The sequence below is a fragment of the Sminthopsis crassicaudata genome, chromosome 2 (genome assembly GCF_048593235.1).
Source record: "Sminthopsis crassicaudata isolate SCR6 chromosome 2, ASM4859323v1, whole genome shotgun sequence".
NCBI lineage: Eukaryota > Metazoa > Chordata > Mammalia > Dasyuromorphia > Dasyuridae > Sminthopsis > Sminthopsis crassicaudata.
Window position 1 is genome coordinate 161,039,741 of NC_133618.1, and position 21,724 is coordinate 161,061,464.

General features: G+C 38.3%; 1 protein-coding gene across 4 annotated transcripts in view; it reads left to right on the top strand.

The window, feature by feature from the left end:
• Positions 1-21,724, top strand: part of OVOL2 (ovo like zinc finger 2) — a 50,354-nt gene that overhangs the window by 13,762 nt on the left and 14,868 nt on the right. For all 4 annotated transcript variants that reach the window (XM_074287784.1, XM_074287785.1, XM_074287787.1 and 1 more), the window contains one exon: positions 3,780-3,969. In XM_074287784.1, coding sequence (XP_074143885.1) covers positions 3,780-3,969 — 190 coding nt within the window. The remainder of the gene's footprint in view (positions 1-3,779; positions 3,970-21,724) is intronic.

Below are 21,724 nucleotides of genomic sequence, written 5' to 3' on the forward strand. Positions count from 1 at the left end.
AAGAACTCTCACCTTCCGTGCCCTGGACACTGCTTCTCTGAATGGAGTTTATAAATCCAGTTGGCTTTTATAGCTGCCATGTTGCTTTGTGGACTCTTAATGAGCTTTCCAGTCATTAAAGTCCCCTGGACTAACTGACTATCTGGGCGGGTCTCCTCCTTTTATCTTCTTTGGAAGTTCCATAGAGTACTCAATTTGATGGGGATTTTTCTCTGGTTTTGTTACAACAGTTGTTATTTTAATTCTAGCTCTCTGGTTGTGTCTCTTGCCTTGCCCTGGCTATATTAGCTGACTATACAACTTTATTTTAACTTGTTAAATTTATATATGGGTGGTTTTCTGGACAAATTATTTCATATTTCATAGGAGTTGGTATCAACTGTTTTGGAAAGCAGTCATTTATTTCAACACATCAATCAACAAGCATTGAACAAAGCTCTGACTATGTGCTTGGTGTTGTGACCAGTGCTGGAGGTAACCGGACAAAGAAACAGCCTTTGTTCTCTATGAGCACACCTCAGTTACTTAAGATCAATACAATAATCCATGACAATTTCAGCGGATTCAGTTAAAAAACTGTCCACCTTCTGAGAGAGAACTAATGAATTGAGTGTAGATTAAAATATATTTTTTGAATTATTTTCTTGCTTTTTAACACTCATAAAAATAAGGAAATTTTTTGTAACTTAAAAAAAAATTAAACATGGAAGTCCTCACTTCCTTCATAAGTATCTTTCCAGTTAAAAATAAATTGATTTTTAAAATTTAAAACATTTCAGTACCACAATTTTGACATCATCATATGTTATCTTTTGTTAAATGTATTTTATTTTATTTTTTTGGAGGGATACCCCTTTGAAATTCAGTAACTTGGAGCAAATTGTGTCCTTTGTTTTGACCTGAATTTTGTTGCCTCTTAGTGTTTGCATTTGCATCGTTGTCACATGCTGAGTGAATTTCCTCTGCTTTCTTTATGCAGCTGAGTTTTGTTAGGTTGCTTGTTAACTCCTTTACACTTGGTGACTACCCATTGGTTAAAGGTTGGATGAGTAAATGAATGAATAAAAAAGAATTTATTGAGCCTTGTTATCTGTTAAGCACTTTCCTTTTAAGCCCTGGGGTTGTAAATGCCAAAGTTAAAAAACTACCAAAAAACCCTCCTTCCCTCAGGATGCTTATATTCTAATAAGGGGAAGATTTTTCTAGGATCTGTTTTTTCTAGGAAGTGGATTAAGAAACCTCTAGTGGCTGGTTGGGTATTTTCTTTAAATATATCTGGGGTTCTCAAACTACGGCCCCAGGGCCAGATGCGGCCCACTGAGGACTTTTATGCGGCTGGCCGGGTTATGAGACAGAGTGTGAGTTTTTGTTTTTACGATAGTCCGGCCCGCCAACGGTGAACTGGTCCCCTATTTAAAAAGTTTGAGAACAGGGGCCGCTAGGTGGCGCAGTGGATAGAGCACCAGCCTTGAATTCAGGAGGACCCGAGTTCAAATGTGGTCTCAGGCACTTCACACTTCCTAGCTGTGTGACCCTGGGCAAGTCACTTAACCCCAGCCTCAGGGGGAAAAAAAAAAGTTTGAGAACCACGGATAGATCCTTTCACCCCTTGGCTAAGTGGATGTATAGTGTTGGACTCAAAATTAGCAAGAACTGGGTTCATATGTTATTTCTGACACTGTATGTCTGTAGGCAAGTTTTTAACATTTTTGAGCCTCAGGAAACTCATATTTTAAATTATCCATTGAGTGGGAATCAATCTTTTCATAACCTTGTGAAAGAGAAACTGACATGGATAGAGCAAGCATAAACTGTGACTTGTATATAGGGTCTGTAGGTGCAGACCTTTCACAAGTGACTTGAAAGCTATTCGTTTGGTCAGCCAAAAATCTAGCATTTATTAAATGCCCACTATGTGCCAAGCATTGCACTAAGAACACATTTGTTAAGTCTTTTTTTTTTTTTTTTTTTTTTTTTTTTTTGTATAATTCATTATATTAAAGCACTAGGAAAGAAAAACCAGATACTGTCTTTTTTTTTGTTTTTGTTTTTGTTTTTTTTGAGTTTTTACCACTTAGTACATGTAGAGGTAAATATAATACAAATAGGAAAAAGATAAAGTGCAAAAGAGAAGTAGGAAATACTATGAGGAGCAGCTAGGTTGGCACAGTAAATAGAACACTGGCCCTGGAGTCAGGAGGATCTGAGTTCAAATCCAGTCTCAGATGCTCAATGCTTACTAGCTGTGTGACTGGAGATAAGTCACATTAATTCCAATTGGTGCCTCTCTCCTCCATTATGAGATTAAATTTGCACTTGGCCTTGAGTGATAGTTCAGATGTTAGTAAACTTAATGAGTTGAGGGGTGGGTGAACAGGACAGAATTTGGGGAAAAAATGTTTGGAAGGTAATCATCATTTTGACCAAGCAGGAAGTATGTTACTAGGAAAGCCTAGAAACCCTGGAGTTTGGTCTTATGCATTAAACACTGGGAACCATCCAGAGTTTTTGGTATTTGGAGGGATGCATTTTGATGAGGATGAAATTGTATATAGTGTATAGAGTGTATAGAGATTTACTTGTAGGAGAAACCTCAAGAAAACTCATAGGAAATATCTTCAAGGAATGTAGAAGCTTACTATCTAGCTGCCGGAACTACAGGTTGTGAAACCCTTACGCAATACAGCACATCAGATAACAAAGGGCTCCTGGGGTGGCCCAGATTGGAAGCATTTCTGGGTAAGAGGAGGCCGAGGTCTGTTTTGAAAAACTGTCCTGTGGGAGAGACTTGTCTTGCTTGGCCCTGAAGGGCAGGACGATGGAGTCCCTTTATGTCTGACTCTTGGGGATCCCATTGGGTTTTCTTGGCAGAGATGCTGGAGTGATAGGCTATTTCCTTCTCCAAATCATTTTACAGATGAGGAAACTGAGGCAAACTGGGTTAATTAAGTGACTTGCCTAGGATCCCATAGTAAGTAAGTGCCTTCGTCTGGCTAGGTGATCATTAAGATTTCTTCCACTTCTGATCATGTTGGAAGAAAACAATCAGAGCAAAAGGGAAAAACAATGGGAGAGATTAAAAAACAGAAAAAAGAAGTATAATAAATAGCATGTGTTGATTTACATTTAGCTGGTTTTATTTTAAATCATAAAGAATGGCCTCAATTTTAATCCCTGTGGCTCCTCAAGAAGTACAAGGGGATACTGTTTTCTTATTGTCCACCTTGGTCAAGTCATCTGACTTCCAGATCTTAGTTTCCTCAGCTGTAGTTCACCTCACAAGACCCTTTCAGTGCAAAATCTAGGATTCCATTTGTCCCTGCCCCATTCTGGTTTTCAGACTCACTTTTTAAGATGAGGAGAAACAGAATACAAATAATTTACGCCTTACTCATTCCCATTTGGATTCTGATGCAACATGAAGCATTTGCCTGGTATTTTTAGATAGTGGAAACCTGCAGCCAAAGCTAGCGGCTTATTTTGGGCAGAACATGCTTCCAAGTAAGCTCTTGCCTACGCTTCCTCCATTTGATTGCTGACCTTTTAGTCAGGCCTTTTGGGGGAGCCTTTGAAGCCGGTAGAGTGTAAGTTCCTTGAGGGAAGGGACATTTCCTTTTTGGGGGGGTCTGTGTATCTCCAGCTCCTAGCCCAGGGCCTTAGAGGGGGAGCTTATTGGATGCTTATTGAATCAGAACCAGACATTCCCTCCTTCGTTCTCCCATTCCCGCTTTCCTAATCACTTTCTCCCTCTCTAACCTGGATTCTTTTTCTGCCCGCAGTTCACCACAGGGACCTGTAATGAAGCTACCGTATATAGCTGCGAGCTGTGCGGCAAAGGCTTCCGTCTCCAGCGAATGCTCAACAGACACCTCAAGTGCCACAACCAGGTGAAAAGGCACCTGTGCACCTTCTGTGGCAAAGGCTTCAATGATACTTTTGATCTGAAAAGACACGTTCGGACTCACACAGGTAGGAAGAGTTGGGGGGAGGGGTTGTGTTTAAAGTTGTATCCTTCTCTCGAGTCATTTCCTGTTTCCTCCTGGACTGACTCTGGAGTCTCAGGGCCCTTCTGGGGGGTCATCGACTGACACTTACCCAGGGCCGGAAGGGCTTCATCCTGGGCGTGGTGGTGGACTCGGTGTGAGTCTGTCCTCCGAGGATCTATGTGGCCAGGGAAGACCCTCATCCTCACATTTTGGTCACAACTCTCCAAAGACTCGATTTTACTACAAGCTTCTGCTTAATTAATTAATGATATCCATTATTATATTAACTGGTTAATTAATTAACGAACACTTTTTTAATGCTTCAGTCCTTTTCTGATATGTTGCTTTGTACTCGTTGAACCTACCTGACACTAAGGAAAAATCCCCTAACAGTTAAACAAAACGGGCAGATGGGTTTGTTACATTCTGCATTCAGAGAATCCCTAGTCCTTTACCTTTTGATAAAGAGGTGGGGAATTGGTTTTCACCATTAGTTCTTTGGGACCAAGATTGCTCCCTGAATCTAAGTTGCTTTTCACTATTGTTTTCTTTCTTCTTTTTTAGTTCCAGATTCTCTTCCCTTCTTTATTAATCTTCTCCCCCATCCATTGAGAAAACAAGAAGTATTTTAACCTTTATACTGATGAATTGTTGTTTAGGTCTTGTATATATTGTTTTCCCCTCTCCCCCACACTTTGGGCTGTTTCATATAAATCTTTCTGTTTTTCAAACTTCTCAGTCATCATTTCATACAACTTTACTCCTTTTCCAGCTCTCAAAGTCTATTGAAGGGAACATTTTTGGGGAAATAGTGTAATGGATGGACAGTGTTTGGCCTGGAGTCAAAAAGACCTAAATTGAAATCCAAAGTCAGATACTTACTAGCTATGGGGATCCTGGTGGGATTACTTATCTCTCTCTGCCTCAGTTTCCTGAACTGTAAAATGGGGATAATAATAACACCTACCTCACAGAATTTTTAGGAGGAGAAATGAGATATTTGTAAAGCTCAGCAATTGCCTGGAACATAGTAGGTACTTAATAAATGTTTGTTCCCATTCCTTTCTCAGCCCTCAGTGTGGAAGAAAGAGCACTGTTTGAAGTTAAGAGGTTTGGGATTTTATTGCAAGTTCTGAGACTGAGCAGCTGCAGGGTTTAGGGAAAGTTTTGTGATCTGAGCCTTGGTTTCTTCATCTATAATCTATAAAATGGGAATAATAAGACCTGTTCTCTCTGCTTTATAGTTACTGTGAGGATGGCACAGGTGAAGACATTTAGAAAAGTATGAAGAACCAGGCAAATATAAGTTACTGTTATTTATTCCATGTTCCTCTGACATCTTTGACTACTAAGATATAGTTCTCAATGGCACTGTTCCCACTGATATTTTATACAACTTTCCTGGGAAATGAGCCTAATTCTAAATGGCACTCTGTTCCTGTTGAAAGGACAAAAACGGAAGAAGGGAGATCTTAGTTCTGTTTGAGATTCTGCCCCAGCCTCCCACTCTGACCCAGCATATACTGCTTTATCTCCTTGTCCCTTAGTGGAGCTATTTAAAAAAGGCATAAAATTTTCCTTGCCTTCTAACCCAATGATGGTGGTGTTTTGTCCAATAGTCATGTCTCATTCTTCCCAACCCCATTTGGAATTTTCTTGGAAAAGATACAGTAATGGTTTGCCATCACCTTCTTCAGCTTATTTTACAGATAAGGAAACTGAGACAAACCAGATAAAGTGATTTGCCCACTGTCATGTAGCTAGTAAATGTGTGAGGTTAAATTTGAACTCTGGTTGTCAGTGTTCTAGGACTGTTGCTCAATTCACTGTATCAACTGCCATAGCTCTAACCCAATGTTATCAATTTAAATAGGATAGGGGCCACTAATCATCCATACATAAAGATCTTTGCAGGCCAAATAACTGACTTAGTTTTAAAATGTTTACCAGTATCTCCGTTTTATTGCATTTTAATTTATTTTATTAAATATTTCCCACTTACATTTGAACATGGTTCTGGCTGCACTTGCCAGTGTTTGACACTGATAATGGGGAAACAATTTGAGCATAAAAGTAAGCACAAGGATGAGTCTATCCAGCATTCAGGGAGACTGGAGACCAGTAAGTAGTCATTGTATTTGTGCTGCATAGACAACTGATTCAGGAAAAGGATAAATCAGTTAAAATAAAAAATCCAGGCACTATATTGAGGGGTTTGCTCAGTACAGATATCTGAAGGCCCCAAATCTTTGTTTGCCTCCATTTGGTGGGCTTCTGTTGTAATTCTCTTATCATTCAATGGGTGTTATGAAAGCATCCACATTTTTTTCAATAGTTGTCTCTACATCATCAGAGTGGATAGAGGAAACCTGACAATAGTAGATTGATTGGACAATCTGGATTTGAATCCTCCCTCGATTATTAGTTGTCTGATGATTGGCAAGGCAAGTCACTTTACTGATCTCAACCTTATTTTCCATATCTGTGAAATGGGAATGTTAAAAATATCTAGCACATTTATTTTGTATAGAGTTATTGTGAGGCTTACAGTGATATTATGTAAAGCACTTGGCAGAAGTACATAAATGTCAGTAGTGGTCATGATGGTATGTGTGCTTAGGATACATGACATTATTTTTTAAAATTCGGGATCTTTGTTTTCATTGATGTGGGGCTTTTTCAGGGAGGAAACTCCCTCTACTGATACAAGTCAGCAACTATTCCAATTCATTTTCTTAGAGATTTGGCTGGGGTACATCAAGATGGAAGTTAAGTTACTAACAAGGGGCCCAAAGCTCCTTATTGAGCCTATACTCTATTACACTACTGTCCAGAGTACAGAGTTGCCTCTCATGAGACATTAATTACACAATTAGGTACATTTTACTTCAATTTTAACTACTCTCTTTTAACCAAGAGAGATAGCCCATGGAATAGTGGATCTAGTCACCCTTTGATCAATAAAGACTTCAGCCATAATCTATTAAGCCTAAATTGAACTCTCAGGGCATATGTCCTTGTCGAAAAAGTGTTTCTTTTCATTCTAGATCTAGAGCTCTATTCATGATAATTATTGGTAGTGTGTGTGTGTGTGTGTGTGTGTGTGTGTGTGTGTGTGTGTGTGTGTAAAACCTTATGTCTGTCCATTTGCATCCTTTTCAACAGAATATGAGGCAGCCAGAATTTAGCTAGCCCCTCAGGTTTGGTGAATGAACATCATCCATTGAGAGTTCATTATGTTTAAATTTCTTTGGATTAAAAAATGATAATGGAAAACAAGATAGAACTCTTTAAGTATTTACTCTTCTTTATATATATCATCTTCCCTGTAGGTTGTAAGCCCTTGAGGGCATAATTTATTTCTCTCTCTCTTTTTTTTTTGGCTTGAGTCCTAGCTTAATGCAGTGATTTTCACATTAATTTGCATAATTGAAATGTAAACTTAATTCAGATACCCTAAAATATGTGTATGGAAGAGTCAGTGCACAAGGGCTGGATTTTCAATCATAGTTCACATCTTGGTTTTGCTGCTTACTGTCAATATATTAACTTCGGACAAATCACTTTTAACACGTGGGCTTCAGTTTTCTCATCTGTAAGATGGGGGGAGAGGTTTGTCCTAGGTAAGATTCCTTCCAATTTAAAATCTGTTATCTGAGGAATTGGGATTAAATGAATGAACCAGCTGGTATTATGGAAGTCTTTGTAAAGAAAGTTAAAGGTGAATGAGCTTGCGGGAAAAGATATGGTTGAGTTGAGAGGAACAGAGAAGGCATTTCAGATGGGGAAATAGTCTGGAATTAGATTTTTTTTTAGTTCAGTAAATTCAACAGGCTTTCATTAAGTTGTCAATCAACAAATATTAAGTACTTATGATATGCTGGGTACTGTGCTAGGTTTGGAAAGGCAAGTTGTAAATACAAAGAATGAAATAAATAAAATAGGGGGCAGCTAGATGGCGCAGTGGATAGAGCACCAGCCTTGAATGCAAGAGGACCCGAGTTCAAATTTGGTCTCAGACACTTAACACGTCCTTGCTGTGTGACCCTGGGCAAGTCACTTAACCCCAGCCTCAGGGGGGGAAAAATAAATAAAATAAATGTGTGAAAGGTACAAAGTAAGGGTATGTAAGAGTCAAGGATGGAATCAAGGAATAAATTGATCTCAAGAAAGATGATTAAATGATTAACAAGTAGGAATTTTTTGTTTTTGTCTTTGCCTGAAAAAAAGTTAATCCTGGGAGTTAAACAACTAACTAGACTTTCTTTTTCTCCGTTTTTTCTCAACAGAATCTTATTTTTCCAAAGACATATAATTTTCAATATTCACTTTTGTAAGTTTTTTTCTTCCTCCTCCCCAAGACAGCAAGCACTCTGATATAGGTTATTCATGTATAATCTTTTAAACACATTTCCATATTTGTCATGTTGTGCAAGAAAAATTGGATCAAAAGAAAAAAAAAACATAAGAAAGAAAACAAACAAAAGAGAAAATACTTTTTTTTGATCCATATTCAGACTCCCTAACTCTCTCCTTTTTGATGCAATTGACATTTTTCATTCCAGCTCTATTAGAATTGTCTTGGATCACAACATTGGGGAGAAAAACCTAAGTCTATCAGTCAGTCAGCACATAATCTTGCTGCTACTGTGTACAGATTCCTCTTATTCTCAATTTATTCAGCCTCAGTTCATTTAAGTCTTCCCAGGCTTTTCTGAAATCAATTTGCTCATCATTTTTTATAGAATAATAATATTCCATTACACTCATATCCCATAACTTATTCAGCCATACTTGTTGGGCATTCACTCAATTTCTAGATGCTTGCTGTTATAAAAAGGGCTGTCACAAACATTTTTGCACATGTGGGTCCTTTTCCCTTTATATGATCTCTCTGGGATACGGGCTCAGTTGAGACACTGCTGGATCAATGGGTGTGCACAGTTTGATAGTCCTTTGAATTATCTGAAATTTCTAACTCTGGAAGCTTAGCTCATGGGATTCAGATTTCCAGGCCTCTGACTTTCTTTGCTAGCCCATGTTATGTCAGTAGTTTCATTTGAGGTTCAAAGGTTTAAAAAAAAAGTATCCGTTAACACCTGTTGGACTGACCCTGACACTCAGGGTGTGGTAGATTCGCGCAGTTTATCCCCCATTCTTGTTCTTTGGCCATGGCTGGCTGGCAGAGAGAAAGGTGCTGTCTGAATACCCAGTGATGACTTGGTCCTCTGAGTCCCACTTTTAGCTGAAACATACAGATGAATCATCTAGATCTTAGCATGATGAGATTTTGCTTCTGCATTATTCATTTGAGGATAATGCTAATGTCTCTCAAAGAGGTTATATTAACATGTATGATATTTAATAGTAATATGCTTTTCCTACCTTTCTTTTTGTATGTAAAATCTTCTTATTAAAAGAGAGGATAAGTCTCATTTAGCTGCTAGAAGTTTAGAGTGGAGGTGTTCAGTTCTTAACTCCAGAGTGAGTCAGATAAAAATGTTTTAACAAAATAAATAAAAATACCTTATAGTATAGCTATTTTTAACTTGTAGTTTTATAAATCAACATGTGGCCTGTAGGGATCCTCATGTAGGGTTTAGAGGCTGGTTTGATACCACTAGATTAGAAAAGTAGCAAACCATAGATAATAGAAATAAAATCAATGACACAGTTTAAGACATTCAAATCAATTGTAACTTTAAGAGAGGTTGTAATAATAAATAGGCAGATTGCCTTAAATGAGTTCTCTTTTTCTAGCCCCAATTCATATTTTTGGTGGAGCTGCTATTAGGTATTGGAATGGAGGGGTTTAAAAAAAAAAAAAAAAAAAAAAAGAGCAGAGAGCCCAAGTGATACACAAGCTGCTTCTAATAAAATATGCCATCCTTTGGCCTCCGGCTTTTTTTTTTTTTTTTTTTTTTTTTTAAATGAACCCTCCTGCCTCCCTCCTTATCCACACTTCACCTGAATTCCCTTTAGGTCCCAGTAAAATCCTATCTTCTACAGAAAGCCTTTCTCAGTTCCTTGTAATTCTAGTACCTTCCCTTTGTTAGTTACTTCTTGTTTATTCTGCCTAACAGCTTGTTTGTAAATAGTTGTTCTCATGTTGTCTCCCCCATTGGACTTTGAGCTCCCTGAGGACAGGGATTATTTTTTGTCTCTATATCCCCAGTACTTTTCTTGATCTGGCATGTTGTGTAAGGCACTTGCTAAATTTTTTTGTCTGCTTGGATAATCCACTCAGGAGCCAAGAAAAAGTGTTCTCTCGGCATAAAAATAATCTTCCTAGCAGCAGGACAAGACTCTTTTGGGGTTTCTCCACCACTTATCCTCCTTTATTGTTGTTGTTGAGTCATTTCAATCATGTATGATACTTTATCACCCCATTTGGAATTTTCTTGGCAAAGACACTAGAATGGTTTGCCATTTTCTTCAGCAGCTCATTTTACAGTTCAGGAGATGGAGGCAAACAGGCTGAAGGGATTTGCTGAGGGTTACACAGCTAGTAAATATCTGAGGCCACATTTGAACTCAGGTCTTTCTAACTCCAGGCCTGATACTTTATTCACAGTGCCACCTAGCTACCCTGTTCCCCTCTAAGAAACACATCAGTTAAAATGCTATCAATAGATCAGGGGCAGAAGTTTGAGGTTCTGCATATTTTTGGATCTATATAACTTTTATTTATGAAAGCTTTTTAATTTTCAAAAGATAAGCATGAATAATTTTTTTTAACATTAACCCTTGCAAAACCTTGCATTCCAGTTTTTCCCTTTCTTCTCTGCATTCCCTCTCCTAGATAGCAAGTAACACAATATATGTTAAACATGGCAAAAATTTGTTAAATCCAATATATGCATACATATTTATACAGTTATCTTGCTGCACAAGAAAAATCAAAAAGAAAAAAATGAGAGAAAATAAAATGCAAGCAAATAACAACAAAAAGAGTGAAAAAGCTGTATTGTTTGATCTGTAAAACTTGATCAATACAAAAGACCTCAGTATGGGTTAATCAAAACAAATTGGCTCAGTAGAACAAATGTAGCCTTAAAATCTTTCAACAAGATTTTTTTTTTCTTTTTGCACATTTGGAAAAAAACCAGATAACTGTTCATCAGTATTCTGATGGTCAGTATCAGTTAAGATAAAAAATAGGACAGCTTACTTATGGTCACCAAAAGTGTTTTGCTCGTGTGATGGGTGAATGCACGTTCAGAGAGCATGGTTTGTTAGCTTGCTCAGTGCCCTCATGCTGACTTTGCTCGGTTCACAGAGAAATCCTACCACCACCCAGTTGTATCAAAGAGTATCAGAGAATAATTAGTTGTGGGGCATTATAATTTCTCTACTCAACCATTTTAGCCTCTGCCAATGTGTTTCCTCTTACATAAGAAGAAAACGTTCATAATCATGTCACTTTCAGATCTGAAACCTAATAATAACACACAGGTACTCATGTTAAAACAAATGCAGGAATCGTCCTGAGTTGGTACTTTTACATCAATGCAGCTAATAGCTGTTGAAGACACTTGGTATGCACGGAAAAATGCCAAGGAGGCAAAGAAATGAGGAAAAGGCTTGAAGAATTCTGCAACTCTGAAATTGTAAACTTCATCAGTGTCCTTTTTCCTGTCTTAAGAATGATCTAAAAAAGGCTTTTTGACGAACATAGCCTCTATGTTGTACATCTTTGCCTAAGCTGAGTTGGTCCATGCTGTACTTTACTAATCTCTTACTCGGCTTCAGCCAAACTAATTGATCTACCCAGTGAATTCTCTGGTTCTCTGCTTTCAAACGGTTTTTTCTGCCCAGCTGAATTTAACTCCTAAATAGCAACTGTAGTATCCATTACTTCTGGCTTCAAATTCAAGCAATACAGTTCTGAAAACTCCTCTTTCATCTTTCTCTCTCATTCATCTTGCTGGGGGAACAGCTCCACCTTAGCTTATGATTATTAACCAAATTATTATCTTCATTTTCAATCAGATAAATGTGTCCCAGAATGATAGAACAGTTCTGGTGGCCATAATTCAAAATGATCAGTTGCTTATCTTGGAAGACCTTGAGTTTAACAATCTCATTTTACAGACAAGGAGGACACTAAAGCAGAGAGAGGTTAATTGATTTAACCAGTTAGTAATAGACTAGATGGCTTGTTAGTTTGTTAGCTTGTTAGACAGAATTTGAACTCAAGTATTCTCGATCCCAAACCTGGTACTTTGTTTACTTAGCTGCCTCTTAGAGGTATAGCAAGGGTAAATAGTAACAGATGGGCAACTTAAGTGTAGCAACTGGTATTTGCAAAATATTTTCAAAGACCTAGATTAAAGGGCAGCCTCTCCTCTTCAGGATAGATCCTTGCAGATGATTTGTGGAATTGACATAGACAACTGTCTCATGTGTCTTAATTGTGAAATGATATAGACAATATGTCAATGTCACAGCTAGGTTGTGATATGAATTGTTGGAGAATTTAACATCAGTTAAATGTTGAAGTATTTATTATGTCTGTTATTAATCAGTATCAGGAACAAAGATACAAGCATTTATTTGTGTAAGAAAATAGAAAGCATCTGTCAGTAGGAAATGGAAAGACTTGAGCCATGTAATGTTGCTTCTGTGGTCCTGGGTTTCCCCTCTCTCTGAGCTTTTCCGTTTCCTTAAGTAGGGATAATAATATTTGCCCTACCTATCCCATTGTGTTGTGAAGAAAGTGATTTATAAGTCTTAAAGCGCTCTATAAATGTAAACTTATTAGCTAGTCTCAGTGGGGGTTTTTTTAGTTGTTTAAATTATCCTATTCAATCTTTTGAAAAGAAAGTTTTGTCTTTTGGAAAGAAAGCTGCACTTCCATGTCAAGAGAAAGCATCCTTGGCTTTAGGTATTTTCTGTAGAAGAAGGCTCTTTTGGATAGACTATGCTTTCATATTTAACCCATCCCTCTCTTACCCTGTCCTTACAGTCACCCACACTCCACCTCCATCCCCCCAGTTTGGAATTTGCTTCATAATCTTATACAAATGCACAAATTCTATCCATTCTTTAACATTAACGTCCTCAAAGCACATCCTGTCGCCTCCTTCAAATGCCTTATTATAGTGTCTCACTTACCCCATGTGGGGATATAGCTGGAGGTGGAACATGTGTCCCAAAATCCAGAGGCGTCACATGTTCATGATTGGGCAGTGAACACTGTAGTTTCTCAGTTTCTCTTCCAAATGACTTATGTTTCTGTGGATGCTGCCCTCCCTCCAGTCATCCCCAGTCCCACTTGTACAGTGAATTGCTAGATCTTGCCATTTTTACTTTTATGCCTCCTACATTCATCCCCTTCTCTCCACTCATACATGCCCAGACCATTGCACTATTTGTCCTAATTGTACTGTTCCCAATCTGGTCTATCCTCTTCTACTCTGTCAGAATGATTTTCTTAAAGAATGGAAAGTTCAGTAAACTACCTTTATGATCAAATATAACAAATTTCCCTATTTAGCATAAATCTTGAATGTATTTCAATCTGATGAGTTAAATATGTGCAATCCTTTAAAAAATATTTCCATATTTGTCATGTGGTACAAGAAAAATCAGACCAAAAAGGTTAAAACCATGAGAAAGAAAAAGCAAACAACAATCAACCAAATAAAAAAGATGAAAATACTATGATTTTGATCCACATTCTTTTTCTGGATGCAGATGGTATTTTCCCTCTGAAGTTTATTCTCTCTGAATCACCACATTGCTGAAAAGTGGCAAGTCTATCACAGTTGGTCATCACATAATCTTGCTATTACTGTGTACAATGTTCTCTTAGTTCCACTCACTTCACTCAGCACCAGTTCATGTAAATCTTTCCAGGCTTTTCTGAAATCAGCCTGCTCATCATTTCTTATGGAACATTCCTTTACATTCATATAGCCTCACTTCTTCAGCCATTCCCCAACTGATGTTGCCACAAACTTGTAGCTTTGTTATTCTTCTTCACACATTCTCCAATCCAGTATTCAATGGAGGAAGACAAATGGACCTCTTTGCTGTTTCTCATCCATGGCGCTCCATTTCCCACCTGTGGGGCTTTGCAATCTGTTCCTCAATATAGAATGCATATTAACTAATTTCCATCTCTTATGATGCCTCAGTTCCTTATCTGTCAAATGAGCTGGAGAAGGAATTGGCAAATCATTCCAGTATGACCCCAAATGGAGTCATGAAAAGTCACACACCATGGAAATGACTCAACAATAACCACAATAATATGATGCCTATGGCTTAGGTACCATCTCCTGAGTGAAACTTTCTTTAATCTACTCCTCCCCATTCCACCTCACCAAAATACTTTTGATACAAGGGGCCAGTGCTCTCTAGTTTTTTAAATTAGTTGGTATACACTTTAGGTTTACTCATATGTATCACTTGAGCAGAAAATATAATTTGCAAGGGCAATATTGTTTTGGTTTTTGTCTTTGTATTATTCCCAGCTTGTAGCACAGTTCTGGCATATGGTACTTGACAAATGTTGATTGATTCCTTTGTTGAATGGAAAACAGAAGCAACTAAAGAATAATGCCCATCAGTGAGAAAGCTACTCAGTGAGATGGTGGGCAGTCGGAATGTATTCAAGGTTGTGTGCTAGGTCCATAAGATATTAGGGTTACATTGGGCTATAAAGTTCCTTTCCTCCTTTAAAATGTAGCTTTGACTGTGAGATTCTTTCTCTTCCCTTTGGCCCATTTCCCCTCCCCCCATCCAAGGTATAATATTTCTTTTTAATGATTACTTTTTTTTTTTTTTAAATTTAAAGCTTTTTATTTCAAAATATATACATGGATAATTTTCAACATTAACTCTTACAAAAACCTTGTGCTCTAATTTTTCCCCTTCTTTCTTCCTATCCCCTTCCCTAAAAGGCAAGTGATCCAATATATGTGCAATTTTTCTTTCCTTACTTCCACAAATATCATGCTACACAAGAAAAATCAGATCGAAAGAAAGTAGAATGCAAACAAACAAAAAGAGTGAAAATACTATGTTGTGTTCCACACTCAATTCCCACAATCCTCTCTCTGGGTATGGATGGCTTTCTTCATCACAAGATCATTGGAACTGGTTTGAATAATCTCATTGTTAAAGAGAGTCACGTCCATCAGAACTGATTGTCGTCTTCTTGTATATGGTCTTGTTGCCATGTATGATGATCTCCTGGTTCTGCTTATTTCACTCAGCATCAGTTCATGTCTCTCTAAGCCTCTGTGAAATCATCCTGATTTGTTTCTTACAGTACAATAATATTTCATAACATTCATAGGCCACAACTTATTCAGCCATTTCTCAATTGATGGGCATTCACTCAGTTTCCAGTTCCTTGACACTACAAAGAAGGCTACCACAAACATTTTTGCATGTTTGGGTCCTTTTCCCTTAATGACTGACTTTCAGGAAAAATAGATCTAGGACTAAAGAGATTCAAGGACATAGAGGATATAGTGACCAGCCTGAGGATGGTGCACCATGAAAGTTCTCTCACAAATTAAGGAGTGTGTGTGTGTGTGTGTGTGTGTGTGTGTGTGTGTGTGTGTTGGGGGTGAGGTGGAGAGGAGACATTAAAGTTCAAAAAAGGGACTTTAGCCTATAACAATTCCTTTTGGTTCTTTAGCAAATCATTGAGAGATTCTGTTCTCAGAGAAATTTCATAAATGAAGCAATGATTCATAAAACCAGAGGTTGTTTAGATGGAGGGTCAAAACACAACTAGGAATGGGGGAATATGCAGTGTCCATGGTAGTTCCCCATACCATCCCCTAAGGACTATAGAACTACATGCTCTCTGGAGAAGCTGCCCATTTATCCAAAAACAAGATACTCTGTCTCTTATTTTCCTGCTATTTTCTCTAGCTATCCCCCCATGCCTAGAATATTTTTTGTCTTCTGTTCCAACCAATGATCCCTCCCTGGCTTCCTTTTTAAGCTCCACCTAAAATCTAATTTTCTGAAAGAAGCCTTCCCTAACTCCTTTTAATTCCAGTGTTTTCTCTCTGTTAATTATTTCCTATTTATCCTGTGTATTGCTTACTTTTTTATGTACTTGTATTTTTCTCCCTCCTTGGATTGTAAGCTTTTTGAAGGCAAGGACTATATTTTACTTATCTCTATCAATTAGCACAGTACTTGGCACAGAACAGGTGCTTAATAAATCTTTATTGAATTCACTCAGCTTTACCTACATGAAAAGAAGCCTCTAGATAGCATGACAAATAGTAATTCAGGCTCTGTTGGGGCAGGACACTCTCTTGAGAGTTTTTGGACAGCTCTAATGATTAAGACTTTCTAGATCTTAAGAGTCATTTTCTCCTTTGCAAAAGCTCCTAATTCTGCTCTCAGGTCAAACAAACAAACAAACAAACAAATGCCTAATATCTCTTTTACATGTCATGTGTTCAAATATTTGAAGATGACTATCATGTCCTCCTCTGAGCCTTCTTTCTGTCAGGCTAAATATTCCCAGATCCTTTTAACTGATCTTTTCATGTCAGGGTCTCAGAGCTCTTCCCTCTCCATTGTCCTGGTTTCCTTGCTCTGGACACCTTACTTTCTCTGTAGGAATGTGAATAAGGACAGAACTTGTGATTCCATTAGTATGGAGAGAAGGAGAAAACTCTACAAATGTAGCTTAGCACTTTCTCTGTAACTTGGAGCACTGAGGCTTACGTGATTTGCCCAGGTTTACAGAGCCCAATTTATTTGGACAAAACCCAGGTCTTCTTGACTTTGAGATCAGCTTTCTATTTATTGTGCTACATTCTCTCTCCCATTTCTCAATTTTGTTGTTCAGTGTTTTATTTTGTTTTCCAATTGCGTCTGACTCTTAGTGACCCAATTAGGAGTTTTGTTGGCAAAGACACTGGAGTGTTTTGCCATTTCCTTCCCAACCTCATTTTGCAGATGAGGAAACTGAGATAAACCAGGTTAACTGACTTGCACAGGGTCACACAGCTGGTAAATGTCTGGGACTAGATTTGAATTCAAGAAACTTGAGTTTTTCTGATTATGGGCCCTGCACTTGATTTACCTCACCACCCAGATACCCTTTCTTAATATCTTTAAGTGATTCCAGAGTTGACACTACAGAATGCATTAGTTATTGCCACTCACTGACAATCACCATTATATTGGTAATTTGTTACAAACTGGACTATGAGACACAGAAGAAGAGACTTCTCTCTTGTGAGGAAGTATTATCAGGCAGGTTAAAGTGTGAACTGAGTCTGAGCTTAGGATCCTTGGTGTTCAGTGTTGTCCAGTGCCTGAGCTTGGGATGCTCAGTTTCCAGGGTTCTGGCCATTGAAGTAGGGCCAGAGGAATGGCAGAGTGCATTCTTTGGCGATCATGATGAGTTATTGGTCATCTCTATGAGGATTCTGATGGGTCTCCCAAGAACTAAAGGATCAGGGATTGTTTTTTCCATGGCAGATCTCATCACTGACTCCTGCAAGCACTGGTGAAGTCCTTGACCATTTTCATTTTGCTGTTGGCAGCCTTGTTTACTTTTTTGCATGTGATGATTTGTATAAGTTGCTTCCCTCCTTAAGAAGGTGCTCTCCTTGAAGGTAGACATTCCTCCCCCATTGCTTAGCCCAGGGTCCAGCACATGGTAAGCGCTTAATAAATTATTGTTGATTGATTGCAGAGGTCATCAAAAGTCTGGAACTTTTGGAAGTCCTTATTAAAACAGCTCAAAAAGGCACTGTTCTCAGAACATGAGCCAGTGAGCAGCCTGCCCCAGTAATTGCCACACAGGCCACCTTTGTCTGGTTGGGATGAAATTCCTTGGGCTGTCTTGCTTGGGTCGGGAAACCTGGGGCCTTGGATTGGCCGAAGGCCTTATTTGGGAATTCTTTGCCCTAATAAGTCTTGAATTGACCTCAGTGAGCTATTATCACTCTCCTCCTCAGGATGAAAGCCTCCCCTGGGGTGCGATGTTCTCACTTGTAAAGGTTATGGCAGCCTGAATCTACACCTTCTGTTTTGCCTTAACTATTGTGCAGATGAATAAAGGCTGAGGGTCAGAACACCTGGGGCTCTGAGGACTGTGGGCACTGGGTTGGGATTCTGGATATGACCTTTAGCGCTAGAGTTGGATAAGGGAGGGAGGGATTGATATAAGAGATCCCCTGCTTCAAGGTCAAGCACTGGACTCTTCCACAGTGCTGGTGGGGGGTAGAGACTCAAATCCCACCAGCGGGTGTGATAACGAGGGAGCAGCAGAGAGGCTGGTTGGTTCTAGAGCAAGGATTCCAGACATTTTTTTTTTGTCTTAAGGACAAAATGTTTTCTCAGAATGCTTTTAAATGCATAAAGGAATATCACAAGGGAAATAAATTTTGTTTTAAAATTGTTATTAAAAAAACAAAACAAAACTAAAAAAACCCAACTGTACAGATTCTGGGTTAAGAACCAGTGTTCTAGAAGGCAGATCCAAAACCAAGTACACACTAGATGCAAAAGCCCTTGTTGCGATCCAGGGTCATTTATTTCATTGATGATTTCACCTCAGTGTGTTTTTTCATAATATATGAAGATTGTTCCCTTCCACCTTTTTAGCCAGTGGAAAAGTCCAGCTCCTGCCCTTCTTTCCTCAGTTTGAGCTTTTCCTGCCCCCTTTTCTCATTAACATGAATATACTCATCCCTTTCCCCAGTGATCCACCCCAGCCCCTGGATAGAAGCTAAGTTCCTAGTGGGGTCGGGGCTGTTTTTGTTGTTGACCTTAGAAGTGGTTGCAGTTCCCTTTTTGCTTCAAGTCATTCATTTGTTGTCAGGTTGAGCTATGAGTTAGAGGCCTGTTTTCAAGCATTAAAAAAAACAAAAATTGCCTGCTCCTCACCAGAGGGCAGGAGGCTCTAACCTTCCAACCCCAGCCCAGATCACATAAACCTAGCTCTCTCTTCCTTGGGGACTTTCTGAGATGGGTCAATCTCTGTAAGAGTGGAACAGCTGGTGCTTTCTGAAATGTTGGCCCCTCTGCCTTGATGTTGGTTCTGCTCGATGGCTTTATCTTGCTTGGAGGTCAGGAAACAATGGGATTGCTCAGAAGGTAAATAAATAGTCTAAAAGCTGCTGGTTGTAAACAATATTTGCCAAAGTCTATCTTCCCAGAACAGTTGGGATGAGATACTGAACCTATGTCAGGGAAGGTGTAAAGAGAGGAGAGGTTGGGGTGAGAGAATTAATCACATGCTGCCAGTGGAGAAAAACAAAAATTTAGTTTCCCTAACTGCCTTATATTTAACAGCTCAATGTTAAATGACAATGACAATTTAATGACAATTTAAAAAAATCATTCTTTTAAAAAATTCTTTAAAATCTTATTTTAATAAAGCCTTTTGTTTTTTAATCACTTTTATTTTTGAATATATCCTTCTCACTTTCCTGACCCCTCCCTTCCCTCACCGTTAGCCATCCATCCCTTGTTTAAAGCATTTGAATTCAGATCTTCCTGACTCTAAGCCTGGTCTTCTATCCATTGTGCACTTATCAGTGGAAGTTGACAAATCACTTGGTTTTTCTAATTTTCTTACCTTTAAAAAAGGAGAAGAAAAAAAAAAAAAGATTCACTTAGGGAACATCTAGATTTGGTAAGCTCGAAATTAAGAAAACATTTTTCCCTTTGAAACCCCTATCTAAAATAGTTTTAAGAACTCCATTTTGTGTTTGAGGAAAGGTTTTGTGATACAGTCCAAAGAATGAACGTTTTGGAATGAAAAGGTCTGTTACTGGCCTTCCTGTATGTATGATTGTAGACTAATCACTCTCTTGCTAAATGACATTTTGTAAAGTGACTAGTTAACTAATGAGTTTCCTTCTAGCTCACTAATATTACTCAGACATATAATATGGATTTTAAAGCTATTGAGTGCTTGTTTCTATGTATTTATTCATTTAATCCTCACAATAACCTTAAGCCTATATGAAGCTTTTTATATTTTTTTACATTTTATATGTTTTTATATAATTTTTTTTTGTTATACATGTACATTAGTTTTAAAAAATACACATTACTTTGTGAATCATGTTGGGAAAGAAAAATCAGAATAAAAGAGAAAAACCACTAGAGAAAAAAAAAATAAGAAAGAGGGGGGGGAGTGAACAAGTGAATCAAATGCACATCAGATGCAAAAACCCATTTCACCAGCAATCTCACCTCAGTGTGTCTTTTCGTAATGTATGGAGAAGATTGTGCCTGTCTATCTTTACCTAGTGATTTATATTCAATCTCCAGAGGATAGTTTTTAGTCTCTATTTTGTAGATGTAAAACTGTGTCCCAGAGGTCAAGTGGACAAAGCCCTCTGTTTTTTGGGTCATTGTTACAATAGATCCTACTTTGCCTATATTTTTATAATCCTAACAATAATATAATCCTAATAAGGAAAAAAGCCCTTATATTTATTGTGGTATTTCATAAGCTTTGCTCCCAACAACTTTCTCAGCAGTTTAACTAAACCTGTAATACTGGCATGTTTCCAGCTCCACTTTCACCCTTCAGTGCCTAGCCTTAAGTGATGTTTATTCAGTAATATTGGGCTGTCACATTAATGGAGAGAGAACTGTTGCTGCTAATAGGCTTATGAGGAGAATTCTCTGTACGACTAAGTGGGGAGTGCTGGGCCTGAATTCAAGCCTGACTCAGACACTAGCTGTGTGACCCTGGACAAATCCCTTAACCCTCTATGTCTGTTTCTTCATCTGTAAAATGAGTGGTGGAAGAAATGGCAAGCCATTTCAGTGTCCCTGCCAAGAAAATGCCAAATGAGGTCACAGAGAGCTGAATACAATGAAAAAACATCAAAGGATTCTCAAAATTTGTCTTCAGACTTTTTCCTTGTGGTTTATTCTTCCCTGCAGTGTTGCTCCTTCCCCCCATTTCTGAGCCCCACTTTTAAGGCCACCCTATACTCCCCAAAAGCATGGAAATCATGCTAATATCTTTTTATCCTGATGGACTAAGTGTTTCCCTGAGGTCAGAACAGAAGGGAGGAGGTGATCCTTAACTATTGATTATAATGTTGAGGGGGGAAGGAGGGAATTCCTGGAAATGAGAAACAAGGGGACACATCACTTAGGTCCCTAAAAGGAAAGGGAGACACAATCATTATGCGTACCTCTTTCTGGATAGGCCTGTGCTTCTCATTTATGGAGGATATGAAATTTTGAATGATAAAGTTATATTGACTGCTAAGGAGAGAAGGGGGAATGTGGTGGATATTGGGAAATTCATATTGGCAAGGTGAAAGGTGAGAATTACATAAACAAGCTGAAGGGGAGACTGTGGGAGGTGATAGTCAAAAAACGGAGCTGTTTGGGGCTGACCCTTCCTCATTTCCAGGATTTCTTTAGCTTTCCTCTTTCCTGATTCTAGATTTGTCTCTTTATCTACTGTATCACCAAGATGGAAGACTAGCCATTTTTTCAGGTTCTCATGATCTCTCATACTTCCCCAAAATGTGTATGAAAGTATGTGTAAAAGATAAAGCAATTTTATTTTTCTCAGAAACTTAGATTTAGGTGTCAAACTCAAATACATATCCATTCCTTAAAAAACCACAGATTAGCATTGCCTTTATTTATTTTGTTAAACACTATATTTTACTTTACTGGGATGTTTTGTGGGCTACAAATTTGATATCTCTACTCCACATCATCAAGAACCTAAATGAAGAACCTACAACAAGAGAATGCTG